This window comes from Prinia subflava, chromosome Z (assembly GCF_021018805.1).
Source record: "Prinia subflava isolate CZ2003 ecotype Zambia chromosome Z, Cam_Psub_1.2, whole genome shotgun sequence".
In the NCBI taxonomy this organism is placed as follows: Eukaryota; Metazoa; Chordata; class Aves; order Passeriformes; family Cisticolidae; genus Prinia; species Prinia subflava.
In genome coordinates, this window is record NC_086283.1 from 66363871 (window position 1) to 66384013 (window position 20143).

Here is a 20143-nt window from a genome sequence, read left to right on the forward strand (position 1 = left end):
GCAAGTATAGCAGGACATTTTTGTGACACCTACACCACTAAAGATTGCATTTCACTTCCAGTCCAGTAAACCAAAGATGCTAGGTGATTTTCAACAGAGACTCTGACACACAATGTTGCCTCCCTTCTCACCAATAGCACCTTCCAGGTAGTTGCAGGAGTGACTCAGTTCACTGTTGTCTTGTAAAGGTATTTTGAAACCTTATCAAGAAAAAGAACCAAGTGACAATGCCACAAGAATTTACTTAAAGGACTACAGGGTTTCTCTACTACACCAAATGCTGCTTTCAGTTCTAACTGAAAATGCAGCCATGCTAAGCTGTGTTTGCCTTACGTAAACCACTGGTGGAAGAGTTGAAAGCAATTCTCTGACTGTCAATAAAACTGGGCCTCGATGAGAATGTTTGATGTACATGCTCAACTGCACTTGAAGCCTGAATCCTGCAGTTTCACAGTCACTGTCTTACATGCAGTGTGAGCCTTCAGTCTTAGCACTTCTGAGTGGTTGTAAAGGCATGTTCTTTATCTAGATTCCATAGCCACATTTTCACTGTGTGCTGTGGGAAACACTAGCCTTTTCCCTTCAGCTGCCATGACTATGTGAGCTGTGGTTTACTGTTATGGAAAACCCTCTGTGGTAACTTTTAATTAGTCAGCTGTGGTCTGGTGATTCTGCTGATATCAGCAGAAAGTTCAGGGTGCATAAATGAATAGGACAGAGAATTGGACTGCAAAAGGCATCTCAGCTGGTCTGTAGTAATCATACTGATGAATAACTTTGACAAGGAAGAAAAAGACAAAGTCAGGTCTAGTATGATGTGCACAGTATAACTGGCTAATACAGACCTACCCAGCTTTATTAATTTTTATTTATATTCCTGTAGCCCCTCAGGACTCCTGATCCTATTGATACCATTGTTGTAAAAAGAGAATAGAAATATATTGTCCAAATTACTGAACAGTTTATCATTCCCATAGAGCAAATAGAATGGGCAACAAGGAGGAATTATGTAGGATCAGTAGAAGTGATCTTGGAGTATGAGGATCTGACGTACCTATACTGGTTTTGCTAGGCTTTATAGTCAATAAAATCCTAAACAAAGAAGGGGAAGGTATTAAAAGAAAACTATATATTAGATTTATATGTTTCTAGGGAGCTTTTACTAAGTAAGTAAATGATGCAAAGGATCTTGTCTGAAAGGGCTTATTAGAGCTGAAATCCATGAGGAGTCATAAAATATTGCATCTGAGGGCAAATGTTCTCTATACGATGCCGTAGAGAAGGGACTACATCAACACAGAGCAGAGTCACATTGTAAGAATGACAGGCAAAGAAAATAACCATTGCAGCAATCTCTGATGTGTCTAAGACATAGTTTTTGTTGTTAAAGCAGTTGAAAGGAGACTTGCAATAATTCAGAACTGAGTGCCAAGAAGAGAGACTGTGCAGAAGACAGGGAAAGTTGCAATTTATAAAGTCTGAAAGTAAAGTGAAAGACAACACCAAGTAATAGTCATGCTTTTTTCTGAGAGTCATGTTTAAGGATATTGTTCAGTTGCTAAATTTAAAGTATAACTTAAAAATACAATTAATTTTATATTTCCTCTCTCCCCCTTTTCAAATAGCATGGCCTTGACATCAATACCTGGTGACATTATATTTTCCCTTTCAATTTAATCCATTCTTCCATTCATTTTTTAAGGAGTTTCCATCATCACTTAGTCTTATGTAACAGAGAAAATTATTATCCTACTAGTTTAACAACTGCCTAGCCATATGTGAGTAAAATGCCAACATACACTTACACTTACATTTCTATCAGGGAAACTCATTTTGGATTCTAGGCATCGAAGAAGGCTAGAGAGGAGAACAGCTTTCACAGGCTGTTGTATGCCTGCATGAGCATTTGAACTTTAGGTGTCATTCTTTGTCCTTCACAGGAACAGCATATTTAGAATTAAAGATACAAAGAATGTCCTCAAGTTGCTTGCAGTCACATCAAATGGTTTTCATAAGGGACAACAGCTAAATAGATTTACAATCAAGGCGAATTCTGTCCTGTGTAAATGGTTGTGAACCTTATACTAAAAGTTGTACTGCTCATAAATGTAAAATCTATATCACTGTCAGAGATCTGATGCTACTGTGAAGTCCAGAATTTTTTTATTTGCTCAGCTGGAAGACTGTGGATATGTTTATTTTCAGGCTTCTTGCTTTTACTGTAGACTAATAGGCTACACTTCATAGAAAACAAAAAATCCTGTGCATTTAGGATGAAATTCATGTGCTTCGTCTTCTGATCCTTGCAAACAGGAAATAGACATTGATCAGCTCATCAGTGGAGTACTAATCTTGCCTGTTCTTAAATCTGTGGTCTTTAAGGGCTTCTCATGCTTTAGTAGATAATTTCATTCAGCTTGTACATGCTTTCTGGAAAATAGAAGCATTCAAGTATATCAGCTTTTAAAATGGGTGGCTGCTGACAAATGCTTGATCATAGAGTACTTGAACACCATCAAATTAATGGATGGTTAATTCTGTTATGACCCATTTCCACTAAGTGAGGGAATTGAACAATGTAGTCAAACCTTAGCCTTGGCTTGATCAATCTGCTTAAACTGTATGTGTTGTAATAATTTCTGTCCTAAATGTCCTTAAAATCAGGCTGCTTATCAAGCCAAAATCCACTGCAGTAACTCTGTAGTGCAGGAGATGGTCAGGCAGCTGATTAGGGAGTATGAATTCCGAATACAATTGATTAGTGCTTTGATACGTGAAAATATATACATTCCTACCCTTTTCATTTTCTTCATCTTACATATAATTCTCCTGAACAAGAACTTGAAGCAATGATTTATTATATTATTTACTTCAAAACTGGACAAAAATAATGTTGTTGAAAGTTACAAAATACAGTGATCAAAACAAGACTTTATAGAATTTTGTTCTCTAGAAAACCCCTCCTGCAGTTAAAATAATTATTAGTGCTTTTACTTAGTTTGAGTAATCTTAATAAATAAGTAGCTGATGCATTACATGGTATTGATAAAACAAACTGGGCATATAAACTGACCTACTGATTTTCGTGTGAATCAGCATATTCAAAAAACATTGCAAGTATCGTGCACACAGTCTACTATTTTTTAAAGTAACTACATTGCCTCCATTTAATTTTTTGCAATTTTGAATCATTCACACTTTATTAGTATTTTTAAGCATGTTGAGCTCTTTCAGGGAGCCATGTGATGTTGCAGGTCGCTGTAACATAAAATATTAATTGGCTTTATATAGTTAAGATTTGAATTTTAGTCACTGTTGTAAGCTGCTATGAGTGTTGTTTTTTTTTTCCTTCACAGTACTGTGAAATGTAAACATGCAGGTAGTATATGACTTCCTACTTCTGAAGAAATACTAAAAGAGCTCATGTTCAAGTCCTGAGATCCCATCATATAGCCCAAAACCCAGAGGTTTAAACTGGATCTAGAACACCTTGCCATCACAATGAGTTGTTCTGGAGATGAGGAAGATAGCAGTGCACGTACACCATAAAGGTGGTTGTCACATCTTGCCAGTGACAGTCTTGTGATGCTGCAGGCAGTATATTTTTTGTGAGACATAAAACTCCTGCTTTTGACAGCATTTGGCCCTTAGAGCTGCTGTGCCACATTGAACAAGCATGGGGCTTAATCACAAAGGATGGAATGATTTTGCCTCAAACCAAACTCTTTTGACTGCCACCATTCCTCTGGCCTTTTTGAGGGGGATTGGGAAAGAACTGTCTAGTATATCTCTCTCCCAGTAAATTGGCTTAAATAGGTATTTTGTGCCAGTGAGGTTTGTATTAATAACCTCATTTCCACTCTGGCTTTTGTGCTGTGAGTGGGCAGAACTCTGGTTATGTCATTAAATCAACATCTGGCCCTGGTTTTTCTGACATACTGAACCAAAAGATGTCTTTTTTTATCTTCATTTCCTTGCTATTATATAGGGTAATTTATTAATTTATTTGCCTACAGAGAAGTCCTCTCTATATTAGCATTTCCCTCAACAGGAAGAAGACCGAAAGAGCACTGTCTGTTTTCTGGGGAGATAGGATGTGTTGGAGCATTTTCCACCTTGTCCTCTTTTCAGAAGGCTCAGTGGGCTTTTGAAGTGCTTAGCCTTAAGCTGTGTGGGCTTTATTCTTCTTTTTTAACTGTTAATGGGGTCTGTAGAAGCAAAAGAACTCGCGGGGCGATTTTGACTCACGGAGACTGCAGTAGGTGAAGTGAATTCCCATGAAGTTCCATTGTCACAAGACTGGACGACAGAGAGAGCAAAGGCTTAATACTGAGGACAGGAAAGAAGCAGGAAATGCTGCAAAATTATGAAGGAGTCATTTGAAGGAAAGCTCAGACTTGTTGAGAATGGAAGATGAGAAATAATTACAGAAAATTAGATGCTCGAGAGAAATTGGATGGATTTCTTAGAACTACCAGGGAAATGCAGAAATTATTAACTGAAGGCTTTTACAGAATTCATTGTGTGCCTCAGTAAGTACACAGAGAGACAAGACCCAGTTTTTAAGGACACTGTGGAAAAAGGGTTTCCAATGAGTTAATTTATTTTGCAATCTCCATTGTTTATTAATGGATTTTGTATTTTGAAAGCTAAATTCTGAGATTTCTTCCAGATTTTCTGGAGAGGGTAAGACAGTTATAGATGTGGAGGATACAGAATAAGTTTGTGGGAGAAATACAGAATGAGTATAGAAAAGCTCTGTGAATGAAAATGTGTTTAGCTTCAATGAGAAGCAATGAGAGATTACTTTATATTGTGAGAGTAACTGACACAACTGCAATAAGACCTGGATTGGAATGAACTAGCAAGTTATACACAGCTTCACATATTTAACGAGATATTTACACTTTTTTAAAAAAAAGAACCTGTAAAAATTTGTTCATTAAAAGAAAATATTAAGGCAGCTGAATTTATAAATAATGTAAATTAAATGATACTCTAAATGTGTATAATTGACACTGCTTATTACCTGGCTCATTTCAGCCTTCTTTCTGTTTCTCCTGCCCCATAAAGAAGCATTTAAATTTGTGATGCTGGTAAAGGCACTGTCATTCCAAAGAGACAGATACCTTCTGGAATAAGCCTGTTGTGTACATGCATGTCTGTGTGTATAATGCATGTGCATACATGTATACAGCACAAATTAGAAAATTGGTATTTTCTCCGTACAAGTTTTGAAGTCATGGTCCTGTGTAAGTCTTCTATTTTATATGGTAATAAAATAAGCAGAAATAATATAGGAAAAGATCACTGAAGGACTCAGAACAACAGGAAAACATACTAAAGTGAGTAAATACTAATTTTATTTTTAGGCCCTGCAGAAAATCCTAAGAAACTTTTCTTTTGTGTATGTATGTGCTAAATACTAATCTAATCTTATTTTCTCTTAACAGTTGCTGTAACCTTAATTAAGAGCATGATACTCTGTTACTAACATTCTGGATTTAAAAAGTTGGTTTTATCACCCCCTTTGTTTATGCATTAGAAATGGGATATGTTCAAGTTTTCAACCATTACAGGAAAAAGAAAAGCAGATGATTTAAATGATATTATGCTCACTAAATGTTTTGGTGCCTTGACAGTTTACCAGCCTATAAATACTGACTTTTCATAATACTCTGAAGTGAAATAGCTGTAATATATTCACTGTATTTACCTGGGATGAATCACCTGATGTCTGCCATACTTCTACAGGAAAGGAGAAACTTCCTCTAAAAAATCTGCAAAATGCAGGAGTAACATCTTGGGGGTTTGTTTTATTGTTTTCAGGGTGCTGGGTGCACTGCACTGGTGGTAGCTGTGGTGGCAAGGAAATTAGAACTTACCAAAGCTGAAAAACATGTGCATAATTTCATGATGGACACCCAGCTAACTAAAAGAGTAAGTCACACTTTATATTCACAACTGAAAAGGAATACTGTGTGTTACTTTATTTCTGCATTTGTTTTTAAGTTGTCTCCTGCTTGGTATCCTTGCTGAATTTTATCATAGGCATTATTTTGAAAGGCTAGAAATTGAATGCCTTGAGTTTTTCCCTAAATTGAGGGCAATTACAAGTTGTCAGCAAATTTTAAGTATTTGAATATAGTATGGAGGGTCCTTGTAACTGGAAGGTATGTGTTAATAGATCAATAGTCTAGTTTCACAGCAGTTAAGTACTGTGAAACTAGACCACTGTATTAAACCAAAAGCTTTTGTGTGGCATATGAAAATATTTTTTTGTAGCTAAAATAGGTGAAATGACAGATAAAAACAAGAATTTCATGCTATGAGAGACATTCTTAAGAAAACAACATATTCAGGATTTGTGAATGAGGCAGTCTTTCCAACTGCTTTCTGTACACAACGCGTGGTTTATTTAGCGGCACACAGGAATGAAGAACCTTGAAAGATATTTGCATATATTATTCTTAGAAGAGACTATTTTTTACAAAGTAGAAATCGTTGGTATTTATAGAAATATTTTAAATGAAAGAAAATGCAGCAAACAAGACAACAGAAATCCTTTGCTAAAACAAGTCAGCGTTGAGGGAACAAAAAAATGAGTAGTAGCATACAGTCCACTCAGCTTGTTCAATCCACATGATTGAGGAGAGTCAGTGTGGAGACAGAGGTCCTCATAATCACAACGGGAACTCAGCAGAGTTTCTCCTTACTGATGGGTGCAGAGGGATGTCAATGCCTGAGATGGCGACTCCAGTTCGGCTGCAGGCGAGGAGAAGGGTTTCTGCCCTGGCAGAGCCCCATGCAGCCCACAGGTCCTGCGCTGCAGAGAGCCCTGTCCTATCCACACATGTTGTGTTTCTCAAAATGCTGCTCTGGCTGTGCTGGCTCTCATTTCTGTGCTGCTCACCACTAACAGCCTCTATCTCCTCTAAGGAGTCCCAGTGGGGAAAGACTAAGGATAAGTGGGAAGGTAGTTCTTATGTAGATATAAGGGTTGTCTGACCAAGTGTCCTTCTTTTTTGTTGATTTACATTCCTGTTGCAGTCAGTTATGGTCTTGTTGATACAAGGCCACAGAAAACAATTTATCCCTACCTAACACTGTTACTTTCCTAGTGTTATCTGACACTGAGTTTCCTAGCTGAACCCAAAATGTGTCTCAGAGATTGACCAGATTTTGAGTCTGGTGTTTATTTATGCCTTTTGAAGTTTATTTTGTTCATCTATTCTTCATATAAATCTCAAAGCTAGTCTAATACTTTATCCAAGTGGTACTTTCATAACTTCAAGCTCATTAAACTCAAAGCAAGTGAATAGTCAACCAAGCAATCAATTCCAAGATGCACATCAGATCACAAATCATACAGGTACTGGAGAGCTTTCCTCACAGCCTGAAGATAGGCATACCTTATGGAAATGCAAGGGCTACTTAGGGATTGTGAGGAGGTGTCTAAACCATGGTTGTGCTTTCAATGAAGTCAGGACAAGGTTCTCCAACACGTACAGGTGCAAGATATGGGGGGGCTGTTGCTGGGCCAAGCTATTGCATGACATTCCTGCAATTTCTTAGCTATTGGCTTACCTCTGACACTGTAGTTACTGGCATGTTGTAAAGCTGGAGGGAGAGAAAATAAAGATGAATAATCAAGACAATTTCTCTTTCCAAGTAACCTAGTCATTCAGCCATTAATCAACATTGCATTCAAATTATTTGTATGTTTTTAAGCATTCATGAAAATTTTGGAGGGACTAAAAAGAGAACTGTAGATAAAGAACTGTAAAATTTAAAGATAAAGAACTGTAAAAGAGAACTGTAACATTTTATGGAAACTCTCATTTAAAAAAAAAGTCAAACCATTTTTTAAATAGAACTCTGCCCACATTAATTGACAACATATTTTTTCATTTTCTTGGAGAATGTTAGTAAAGAAACAAGTATAAGAACTAAAACTCCACCCCAAAAAAAGGCAAAAGGTGCTCAAACAGCTATGGAAGTTTAAAAGACTGTTATATTGCTAAGAGCATTAAGAAGTGCTAACCATAGAACAAGAAAGAGAGAAATGTTATGATCCTACTGAATACACTTAATTAACATACAGATAAAACATTAGTATTTTCTCACTGTAATTTATATTGATATAAACACCAAACAGTTGCAACTCTTTAAAGAGGGAGAATTATTCTGGATGCAAAAAGATTTGATCTGAACATCACATCTATATAAAAAGGAGACTACTCAGCCATCCCCTTAATCCAGTTGTTGCTTTCTTCCCTCAGTGGATTCCAACACAATGCCAGTAGTTACAACAGCATTTCAAAAGCTTTAGGAAGAGTTAATAACAGAAAATTGAAAACATGACATAATATTACTTTTGTCAGCCTGGTGTTTTTCTTTTATTAAACAGGTGAAAAATGCAGCGGCCAATGTACTCAGGGAAACATGGTTAATTTATAAAAACACAAAGCTGGTTAAAAAAATAGACCATGCAAAAGTAAGGAAACATCAACGCAAATTCTTGCAAGCTATTCATCAGTAAGTACTATTTTGCTTTGCTTTTCCTCTCAAGTTGTTTTCTCTGTTAGTTTTCTTCTCTCTCAGTCACTCTTAGTCCCATCCTGCCCCCTCCCTCCTGTCTGCTCACCATTCCCTTCCCTTCATAGAAGATTGTTCTGGAGGTTGATTTTCTTTCAGAGTAAGACAAAGATTTTACTATATTGTCTGTTTACAATAAAATAAAAAGGTATGCTGGCAGTTTATGTCTATATAAACTGGTTAATTTTTTTTATAAGTTTCCCATGCTTCTTGAATTATCTAAGACTTTTTTTTTGTTCTTTGCCACTGATACTATCCTTTGTTTTTATGCATTTGCTTCCAGGTAGAAAGATGCAAGCTATAGTAGACAGAAGGAAATTTAAAAAAAAACATTTTCTTTGCGGTTGATATTTTAATATTTTAAAATCAGAATGATGTGATAGAAGAGAGTATGTATGTAGCATTTAATGAAAAGAATATTCATCGAGTATCATTTCATGGCTCACCAGCATTTAGTTACCTCTTTCCACTGTATATTCTCAGTTCTTAGGATCAAATGTTGGTATGTCAGCTATGACCCCGCCATCTGTTGTAGGAAATGGGAGTGTATGCCAGTCATTGAGACCACTGAGCACCTCTGCCATTATACAAATGAGTTGTTACCCTCTACTTTAGGGTCTAAAAACAAGCCTGAGACCTACAACTGGTAGTAGGATTAAGCTGTGCCATGGTATTGTCAAACTACATTAATCTAAAATTTGCAGTATGTATTTCTCATAAAGCACATCCAAATGAGCAGAGTTGCACAATGGTTACTATTCCTTGAACTACATGGCAGGAAAAAGCTCCAGAGTTTCGTCCTCAGGAACCAGAATTCTTTTGAGGAATGGTCAAGATCTGTTTGTCTGTTCTGTTTGTTATCCACATCCAGCCTGAGGCAGCCATTTGTACAGCCTGTGAAGATAGTTCCCATGAGTTACAGAGAATAAGTAGATAAATTAAGTTTAATTTCAAACTGATAGTTTCATAACTTTTGAGAGCAGGTCTGTGCCTGGGACAACCAGTGAAGAGATGTGAGGGAAGCATCCATGATGAAAAGAACATCTATGTAGTGTCTTGCAGGAAAGGCAGGAAAGGCCAGATTTACTCATTTCCTATTAGTAAATTTAGACTAACAATCATTCTCTCATAGCAATGTTTTAAAGCAGCAGGTAGCTAAGCTTAAGCTATGAAGTATTCTGTAAACCTTGATTACTGTATTACATCTAACAAACTTGCAGGATTAAATGTAACTGTGTCATTGTGGAAATACTTTGAGGAATAAAAGGACAACAGAAGTTAAGGCATTATTGTCTAAATATAAAAAGTATATTTTTATAAAGCAGTTTGACTGCTTAGCTTAAAGGATTGGGAGGAGGAGGGAAGAGGCAGGGGTTCTGGGAAGAGGATGGCATGTCATGTGCATCCTTGCTGGACTTTAATCCTTGATTGCAAAGGTTGTTCCTTAACATTTTAACTCTGCTATTTATTCTGTGTGTGTGTGTATGTATTTGTGTGTCTGCGTGTGTATGAGCACATATGTTCAGAAAATAATCTAAAAAGCACAGCAGGCTCGATCTCCAGCTTTTTATATCAGGCTTAGAAGAATTTTGCAGGATATAAAGTGTGTTCTGCACCTCCCTTAAAAATTAATTCATCAAGTGGGGTGAAGAAGGTGGCATCAGTATTTTTTTCCTAGCTGTGACAGCTAGATTGCACAGCTGTTTTAATCACTTCTGTCTTCTACCACTTTACACTACACCCCCAAAATTTTTGTGTTCAGGAAAACAAACAAAATATAATTTTTTCAATATGATGAAGAGTGCACCATGGATGAAAACATTGCACTAGCAGTTTGCTTTCTTCCTGTAGCTGAATAGATGGATGCAAATTAATTTCTCGTCCCTTTGCATCTTTGCACTTTTTCTCAAGTGACTTATAGTTTTCCATCTTTCCAGAGTCTTAAGTTTGGTCCCCCTCCTTCACCTTTCAACCATTTCACTGGAGACAAAAATAAAAGCAGTGGCATTTTAGGTCCAATTTCATAAAATAAACCAGACTAGATCATGATAATAGCCATGGTCACAGCTCTAAAAGGCACTCAGCTGGTCTGGGTGTTCTGTTTCTCATGCACACTAGATAAGATGAAGGTGAAATCATAAAAAGGCATGTTATGTATTATATGAATAAGAAAATCTACAGATAATAGTTAATGGGAAGGCTTGAAGATATTGCACATTCCCTTCATCATGAATGGAAGTGAGTTAGACTCTTCCTCAGGCAGCTACTGATTGAAAGTAGCAACTCCCTAGGAGTTTTCGTCTGCTAAATCGAGCCCACTGTGCTCATTTGGTTGTTTTAGCATATTTTACACTTTGTTTTCTTTTGTTTTGTCTTTTTTTCAACAAAATGAAAATAGAGCTCGGAAGTAAGTTGTATAAGCTGTTGCTTTCTAAACTTGCAGAATTTACCACTGTCTGCATGCAAAAAATAGAGTTTTTATTTGTGAACTTCAGTGGTCTGATTGCTACCATGGAAACGTGATCCAGAATCATGATCTTTTTCTGTGATAAGTGAAGTTCATAAAATCAAAATGTTATCTTAATGAATTACACCATGAAAATGCGTTGATTTTCTTTAAATCCGGCTGCTGCAGCTAAAGACTTGCCATATCTATACATTCTTACAGCCTGTGGTAGGTGTTGGGTTGGTTACTATGAAGAATTATCATGTTGGTGTCAACTGGTACTTGTACTACTGCAGTAATAATGAACTTCCTCGAATTTTAAAATTAAAATACTGATTGTCAAACAGATGAATCAACGAACCTTAAGAAAAGCAGAAAACACATATTCTGCAAATTATTTGAGAGAATGGTCATCAAAACACTGGGGTTGTCATTCTCCAGTGAAATAATTTCCTTTGAAAAATTATTCTGTTCTGACACTGTGATGATATAATTCTGTAACTTGGGGACTCTTTCATATTGTTTGCTTTGGAAAAACTCCACCTTGTAGCTTCTGAAAACACCAGTCCTACAGTCTGCATTCATGTTGTGCTCTGAAAGAAGCTTCCAGGGGAAGAAGAGCATATGACATTCCAGTAACAAGCTCCTGGAATGCCACTTTTATGTGATCAGTTCATTTCTACCTTAACAGAGTTATTCATATATTAAAGATATTTTTGAATGATATTTCACTCTCCACAACTTACTTTCTCATACCAGTTAGCCTAGATATGAAAGGAAAGCATATGCTTGTAAAGTTAAGAGATGAAAGAAACTTTCTGGTTTTGGAATACCAAAGGTATTCCAAAGGTCAATAAGGTTTTAAACTAGCTTTCTAAGTAACACCATTATTGTGAAATGGGCAATGAATGCATTAGCAACCCACCTGTCACAAAATGCTGCCAAATTTACTTCCATTTGACAGCTGTTATTGTTATTTTTATTTTGGTTGTTATTATTATTTTGGTTGGCCCTTGGCACACTGGTAGACTGAAGTGTTATCACACATTGTTTATAAATTGATAGCTTGGTTTTGCAATACCCTATTTCCTGCTCTAGAACAGTCAGAAAAGTCATTGAAAATCCAAGTATGGATCTGTTATGAGATGTTGAATAGTTCAGGGAATCATATTTAAGGGAGAAATTGCCTATTTGTGAAAAATCAAACCTACAAACCACTCCTCCAGTAGCTAATCCAGAAAACATGGGGTTTGTATCAGGGAATGTATAAGAAGGGTCACATATCTTGCAAAAAATGTACGTAATCTGCAAAAATAATGCAGATAGGTACGAATCAAAGAAAAAAATGTACCCTTGCTGCTTCTTTCATAGTTTTTCAATGCTGTTGTTTAAATAGTGCTTTGAAAAAGAATTATGTAAATTTAAAATGTAATCATATTTAGATTCACAAATTACCTAAGAAAACCAAATGTATTGGCAAGCATGTTGGTTATTTAGCTGCTGGTCAGATGGAAGTTCTGTTTAAAGTAAGGAGAAACTCACTTATCACTGTATGTTCATCAGGTTCCAACACCTGCTAACCCAATCCATTTCCGACAGAACAGGGCTAATACCTGTATCTAGTCATGTAGGCATGGGAAGATTCTTGATTACTACAACAATAATGACAAACAAATGTTGTTCTATGTTTCTTCCTATATCTACTTGTCACGATACTGAGGCTTTGAGGAATGTTTTGGCTTTCTTTCATGTAGTCTGGATAAATTGTTATCTTCCTTTTTGAATTCAACTTTGACCATGAAAATGGTATTCTCAAGGACATCACATTTCCTTGCTCTTTCCTTTTTCGCGGTGTTGAAGAAGCATGCTTCTCATTGTAGCAGGCACATGACTGATTCTGACTCTACACTAAGTAGTGAAGGCATTGTCCGTGCAGTTATTTGCTCTTGTAAGTTTTGTGCATGCTCTCTAGAAATCCTAGTATGATCTCTTACCAAAAAAAAAAAAAAAGCTGACTTAAAATTCCACTTTTTAGATTAAGAAGTGTAAAAATGGAACAAAGGAAACTGAATGATCAAGCCAACACTTTGGTGGACCTGGCAAAGGTTAGTAGGCAGTTAATGTTTTTTCAACATTCATGCGTTCAAAATGAAGAGTTTTAATGTACAAATGTTATGCATTATATGTGCAAGTATTTTTAACGAGGTTGTTATCTGTAGCAAATTAAAATATGTGTGTGTTTTGTGGTAGCACCTATTGAAAGAAACATGATGAAAGTTTGAATGTGCCATGTTTATTTATTCTTTTTGTACATTTGAAAAAGACTTCACAGTTGAGAGGCTGATCCTGAGAGCTCCTGAGGTGACTGCGGTGGTCATGGTAAATGCTGAACTGTGAGTGGGCTCTAGTGATGTAGTGCTGTGTAGTAAGAAGATTTCCCATGTGATGATAGCGGCCTTATCATGACAGACCATAGTAAATATGAGCCTCTGAGCTGGAGTTAGAGGTTCTGGTTTCCTGTTCCTGTTGTCTTATGCAGCAGTAACTTCGGACAAGTAAATTTAGATCTGCATTCATTTACGTTTTTATAATGTATAATAGCTACCTACTTTGCCAATATATCATAAGGCTTTTAAAATCTTTTTTAAACCATTTGAGTTGAGGTAAAAGAGGCTATTCAGTTGTGAGCTGCTTGTTTATTGTTGCTAGTATTTTTCCTAAGTATATAATAACTAGAAAGCTAGGAATCTGAGCTGATAGCACTTTGGATTTCTCATTCAAACTTAATATTTAACAATTACTGTTAGCTTAATTTGAGGCTACGTTAGAAGCTTTAATAGGCTGTTCTTAAGAGTTTCTTGTGCACTTCTTCATTTACCTCAAAATCCTCCTCAATTTCAAGTGCATCAAAGCAAAGATTAAACTCCTCAGTGTTGATTCCCCTCCTGCTTTACAGAACCATCTGACCACTCCAGCTGAAAATGCAATTCAGTCTAATGCTTCTGGCAACTAATAAGGACTTTTAATACACTATTTTTTGTAGACTGCTTCACTTTCAAAGGTTATGCTTACATCCTGAAACAGGAGGCAGAGCAATGAGTTATAACACACCTGATATTGAAGTGGTTTACATTTTAGACAGTCGTTCAATCACTTTCCTTTCCTTTGGATGGTTCATAAATTTTGGCTGATTTTTCTACTGAATTACATCCAGTTTTGGCTCTAGTTTAAATAATCTGAAGCCTCAGTATATAAGAGGCAGACATTCAGCCAGTGTTTTTAACCAATTCTAAGTCTCTATGAAGTAAAAGATTTCAGATTACATTTTTACTGACCATTGTGTCATTTTGAAGTAGACTCTATATATTTGCTGTATTCAAGCAAAGTTTTGTAGAGGCCAAATAGATTGGATAGTGCAAAAGTAGAAAGCATACAATTGAGTTTTTACTCCTTGCACTGTTTTTCAAAAAACAATCCATTCAACTCCTCATACTTCCAATTCAAGAAAATCTGCTCAGTTTAAAGAGCAAGCCAGTGAACAACATTTGTGCTCTGCTTAGAAGAATGAAGGTATTTAAAACCAGAATCAAGAACAGTTAAGGGCGGAGCATATCAGTGGAACCTTCAGTCCCCTGGTGGCTTACACTGACTGTTTAAAAATCTTACCCTGGTGCACTCCCAAGCACCTGAATTTCCAAAAAAGGTCTGGTCTTTAATTGATGTTGACTTCAACGTGTAACATGCTACTAAAAGACATTACATATCTGCTCAAGAAATCTAGTAGAAAGTTTAGTCTGCTGTAATTTAATCTACATGGAAAATTATTTCACCGGATTAGATACTGTTATAATACTCATATCCTCTTTTACAAACCCTTGTAGAGTTGTGCTACTTGTTACAGTACTTGTAAGATCTCTCTAAACATTTACTGACATCCTTCTACTTTCAGACTCAAAACATCATGTATGACATGATTTCTGACTTAAATGAAAGAAGTGAAGATTTTGAGAAGAGAATTGTTACTCTGGAAACTAAACTGGAAACTTTAATCGGTAGCATTCAAGCTCTTCCTGGACTGATTAGCCAGACAATCAGCCAGCAACAGAGGGAATTCCTCGAGGCTCAGATACAAAATTACGATAAGCATGTTGCCTACAGTGCTGAACGGTCACGATCTTTGTCAAGAAGAAGGAGATCCTCCTCCACAGCACCACCAACTTCATCAGAGAGTAGCTAGAAGAGAATAAATTAACCGCAAAATAAAGACTCTTTGCCATCATATGGTCAATATTTTAGCTTTTATTGTAAAGCCCTATGGTTCTAGCCAGCGTTATCTGGGTTCTGATGTCAGAATCCTGGAAACCTGAACACATTTTAGGCCAAAATGAGTGAAAACTCTTCTTTTTTTCCCCCCTTCTCCTCTCAGATGCACAGTGAATGCACCTAGTATTGCTATATTAGATTGTTCTTCCTGTAATTTCACTTTTTATTCATGCACTTCAAACAAGCTTTACTACTACAATACATAATCTAATATAATAAAAATGTTAATTTCTGCACAGTTACTTGATTACTTTGACCTAACAACAAAAAAACAAAAGGATCACAATCAAAAGACCTAATTATGAACTTTTAAGAAACTAAATTGAAGCTTAATAATTATTTCTCAATATGAAAGCTAGCTGTCTAAACTTTGCTTGCAGTGGAGGGGGGAAAAAACCAATATTAATCTAACAGTGTGCTGTATATGTATTGTCATTTTAAAAGGTCACTGACAGCTTTGATTTCTGAAGTGGTTAATTAAAAATATAGTTTATCTTAGAAAATAAGATTTGGAGTAAGCTATGGGTTTTTAAAATATTATTAGGACTTTTGTTTAACATGCATTGGTACATACACACACACATAGATAATATATATATACATATGTATTTATGTATATAAAATTATTTATGCAATGCCCATAGCAATGATCTTTAAAACTGACTATTTATAAAGCTACTGGCATGCTAAAAGCACAGGCAAAGTCCTGTTTACGTATTCATAACAATGCCAGGTAAGTTTGTCCAGATCAAAAGCATCACTTTCACCCAGAAGTCTCCTAATAATGCTCTTTGGGTTTTGAAAGTGTTAGGTTGCTACTTTCTCCACTTCTTTATTTGTGTTTCTGGAGTGAATGACTGACACCCAGACTTACAGTATACACGGTTGTGTGATGGCAGCACAGTGTTCTGTATACATTATATTTGGGCTATCCCCATGGTTCCTGCTATGCAGTCAAGCTTAGCAAAACACTTCTAGCAATATTTCCAAATTCTCCTGTAAAAAGTCAGTTGTAGACTGGAGTTACAACAGTAGGGTATCTATAGTATTTTATTTTCATGCATAAAAATAAGGTCTCCTACTTTATTAAAGAAAAAAAAAAGAAGAAAAAAAGAAAAAAAAAAGAAAAAAGAAAAAAAAAACCTCAAACAAATAACAAAGCATAGCCACCGGTAAGCACTGGTGAAAAGGTTTTGACTGACATTTCTCCTGGTTTATGCTCCAGAGTAGCAAAACTAGGTAACTTTAAATGCTCAGTACATGCAACTTGCATTCACAATTTCTAGTTACAAACAGGAAATTATTTGACTTTATGAGAATTTTTTTTAGTATTTGCTATTTATGAAATATGCCAGTCCAGTCTAACTCTCCCCCAGTTGACAGGCAAGAGTGACATCTGTAGCTAAACAAGTAGACATGGCTGTCTGTTTCTAAGTACTACTTTATCTGCTTAGAGGTAACCAACTTGGTTGTTGAAGGAAATGCACATTGCTCCATGAAACACTGTGACTTCTGGTCAGCAAGGACAGGCAGGAAAGAGTAATGCAGAAAGTAAGGGCGTAGCCCTTCTGGGCAAGACAGAAGAGCTGTTCTTTCCAGAAACCAGAATTCCCCAAACCAAATACATAATCTGAAAAACAGCAGACACTTTAGGCCTATTCAAATTAAAGGATCTTCTTTTTCTGGTGTTACGAATGTATAAATGATGAATGTATAAGTGACATCCAGAGGTATTGCATGCTTATTAAAAGGCCAAGATTTCTCCAACTTTTTGTGTCCTTAAGATGATGACTTTGCAGTATTTTTCCCCCTAGAGCAGGACAGTTGCATGCCTTTGGCGTGCCTTATTTACAGACTGTGATATTTTGTGACTGGAAATAACAAGCAGTATGCATAGCATTTGCAGATCTGCTTTTGTTTTTATGGAGTTAATTTCCAAAGGAAAAGAGGGATATTATATAGTCCTAATACTTTTCTAGTGCAGTCCTTAACTAGTCAAGTCAAGTTTAGAATTATTTTTTTCTTCTTTTTTTGCATTTAGTTTAGAATACTTTTCTTGACATTGAATGTGAAATACACTTTCTGTAGCTTGAATACATTCCTTTTCCTCCTGTCAGCTTGAACTAGCTCTTTCATTGTTTACATCTTTTTAATATATGTATAACACCCATTTTTTGCACAACTGGGTTTTTAAAGAACTGTAGCTCCACTTTGAAAATCTTGTCAATCTGTCAGTTTTTATTAAGATCCAGCTATAAGTACTGAGCTGGCTATTTCTGTTGTGAAAGAGCAGCTGTCAATTTTTGACCTTTCAATTTCTTTTACTCAGTAGGACTCAGAAGTCTGAACTTAATATTATTGCCACAGCTGTATGCAATGGTGAGATGCATCAGGATTATTTCCATTAGTAGCATTCTGTTACAACCTGCCAAATTACATTGGATTTCTTTCTTTCTTTTTAAAGCAAAAAAACCCAAATGATGTCACCATGTAATACTGCAGTTCTACTTCTTAATTTACCTTCAAGCTCACTACAGATACTTTATCTGCATTTTCAGCACATATGATTTTTTTCTTGTAATATCTAATTTCAGCACTAATGTGCTGCATGGGGATATACTACATGAAAGGACAGATATAAACTTTTATTCAGGAGAGCACAAAGCACTCTTGGTTTGATTTTCTTACTCCGGACACTAAACTCCTTTTAGTCTTCCCTTGTCTGACTTTTGTAGTACCACAAATTCCATTACTGACTTTTTAGTTCTGAAATTTGAGCTCTATCATTGTCAACATATATGATCACCAAAATGAAAACATGGTGTTATGACAGAACTCATACGATGCACCTCTGTCAAATATTATGATGGAGGTCACTGAAACTGTATATTTAAATGTAGACTTTTTTTGGAAACATTGTTTACAAATAACAAGGAGTCTTTACCATATTTACCATATTACAATTGTAAAGCTTCATGCACCTCTTGCCTTAGTTTCACCAGTAAGAAAATTCTGCTTTCTGTTGCTATTAAATTTCTCTTTTTCACTGCATTCCAGACACTGATTCCATTATCAGTTTCTTGGGAGTCTTGTTGCTAGTCTGCATTTTTAAAGACACCTGGCAAAGATACCTTGCTCGGAAGGACTGAAATGTAAGATGACAAATAGACCTGTTCACTATGCTTAAAATTACATGCATTGATTTAAATAGTACTTTTTACTTACATTTAGGTTTCTGCAGAATCAGAATGATTCATTCATATGTTTTATGCTTGCAAATGCTCTGCAATTCTTGATTCTGTAAATCATTATGTATTTTAAGCCTGTGGATCTTTCCAGACAGACTTATGCAACTCAGCTTTTCTTTACCTCCTGCTGCTCCATAAGGATGCACCTAATATGGAAAGAGATTTGCTATCTAAAAGTTTGGCATCCAGTGTAGGAGCTCTGAATGCCTTCTGGAGGTCCATACCTTGCGAGCTATTTCAAAACTATGGCTCCCCAGACTGAGTTGGAATCACTGTCATCATTACAGCAAAGATAAGTGATAAGCATACTGTTTTGCAAATTGTAAGACTCTTTCCATGTCAGATCATATGTAAACATTCAAGTTGATATGCCACACATAAAGAGCATACCTAAGCATAAAAGAATAAAAGGTGTTCAATGTGTCTAAAATTCAGAATAAAATCTGTAACTCGTATCAATACTAAAAATTAAAATTGTTTGAAAACTCTTTTCCCACAATTAGAAGTTATGAAAAATTCTTACTTAGTTTTACCACAGATGATTTTCTGATTAAGAAGTGTGTTCTCTCCATCTGCCAGACTTTTTGTTCATATCCATTCTTTTTTTAAATCAAAGTCCTTGAAGTTTTTGCCCTTTTATTAATAATTACTAAGGGGTGGCAAAATAATTATAAAGGGGTGACAATCAATGAAATAGAGGGGAAGGTACAAAGGAGCTAACACTTATGTGTGTCATTTTCAGAATTCCACCTCTACATCAGCATATCTAAATGTTCAGGTAGAAATGGACACAAATTTTAGCCAGTACTCCTGGCTACCCAGCTCTGAGCGAGCCCTAGCCAGGGAAAAGCATTGCCATATCTGAACAGTTCTGAGGTGGAGCTTACATGCACTCAAAGCCAACCATTTATGCGAGTGGAAATTTATGTACACAGAACTTTGTATGTGCATAATAAAATTAACCTACATCTGACAGTTAGGACTTATGAATATGGTCCTATATCTGTTGGCACAAATTTAGAGAAAACTAAGCTATAATGTATATTAGCCTTTTTATTCTGAACCTTTTAAGGTAAGGTATCGGTAAGATCTTATCTCTCTCCATGACTGAGAGAATAAAGAAAAAGAGATGCTTAGAAGATGCTTTGCAGTCAGGTGTGGATAGTGTTAGCTCTGACTTGCCTGAGTACCTCACTGCACATCAGCTTTGGTCCAGAAACCACAGGGTTTTATTCACTCCAGAAAGAACAGGTTTCTCTCACTATAGACAGAGTTAGCACAGCACTGAGCAAATAAGTCCTGTCTCTCAACAGCAGCTCAGTGTGCAAGATGATCATAATAAGTAGGAGAGGAGGATTGTGTTAATTTATGCAACTCTGCTCAAGACTTATGGCTTAGCACAGCATCAAGCCCAATGCAGACACTTGATTCCCTGCCAGGAATTGCTTGCAGATGGACAGTACAGCACATGGTTGGAGCAGGTGCAGCATGGTCTAGGGTATGTAGACATCCTAAAATGGAGAGAGTT

The 20143-nt window shown here is 36.2% G+C and overlaps 1 protein-coding gene across 7 annotated transcripts in view; it reads left to right on the forward strand.

Moving 5' to 3' along the window:
* Positions 1 to 19103, forward strand: part of KCNN2 (potassium calcium-activated channel subfamily N member 2) — a 93589-nt gene extending 74486 nt beyond the window's left edge. For 6 of the 7 annotated variants that reach the window (XM_063423950.1, XM_063423949.1, XM_063423951.1 and 3 more), the window contains 4 exons: positions 5830 to 5940; positions 8411 to 8538; positions 13080 to 13149; positions 14994 to 19103. In XM_063423950.1, coding sequence (XP_063280020.1) covers positions 5830 to 5940; positions 8411 to 8538; positions 13080 to 13149; positions 14994 to 15281 — 597 coding nt within the window. In that variant the 3' untranslated portion in view covers positions 15282 to 19103. Of the gene's footprint in view, positions 1 to 5829; positions 5941 to 8410; positions 8539 to 13079; positions 13150 to 13367; positions 14239 to 14993 lie in introns of those variants that run through there. The other variant, XM_063423952.1, reaches the window with a different exon arrangement.
* The last annotated feature ends 1040 nt before the right edge of the window (positions 19104 to 20143 follow it).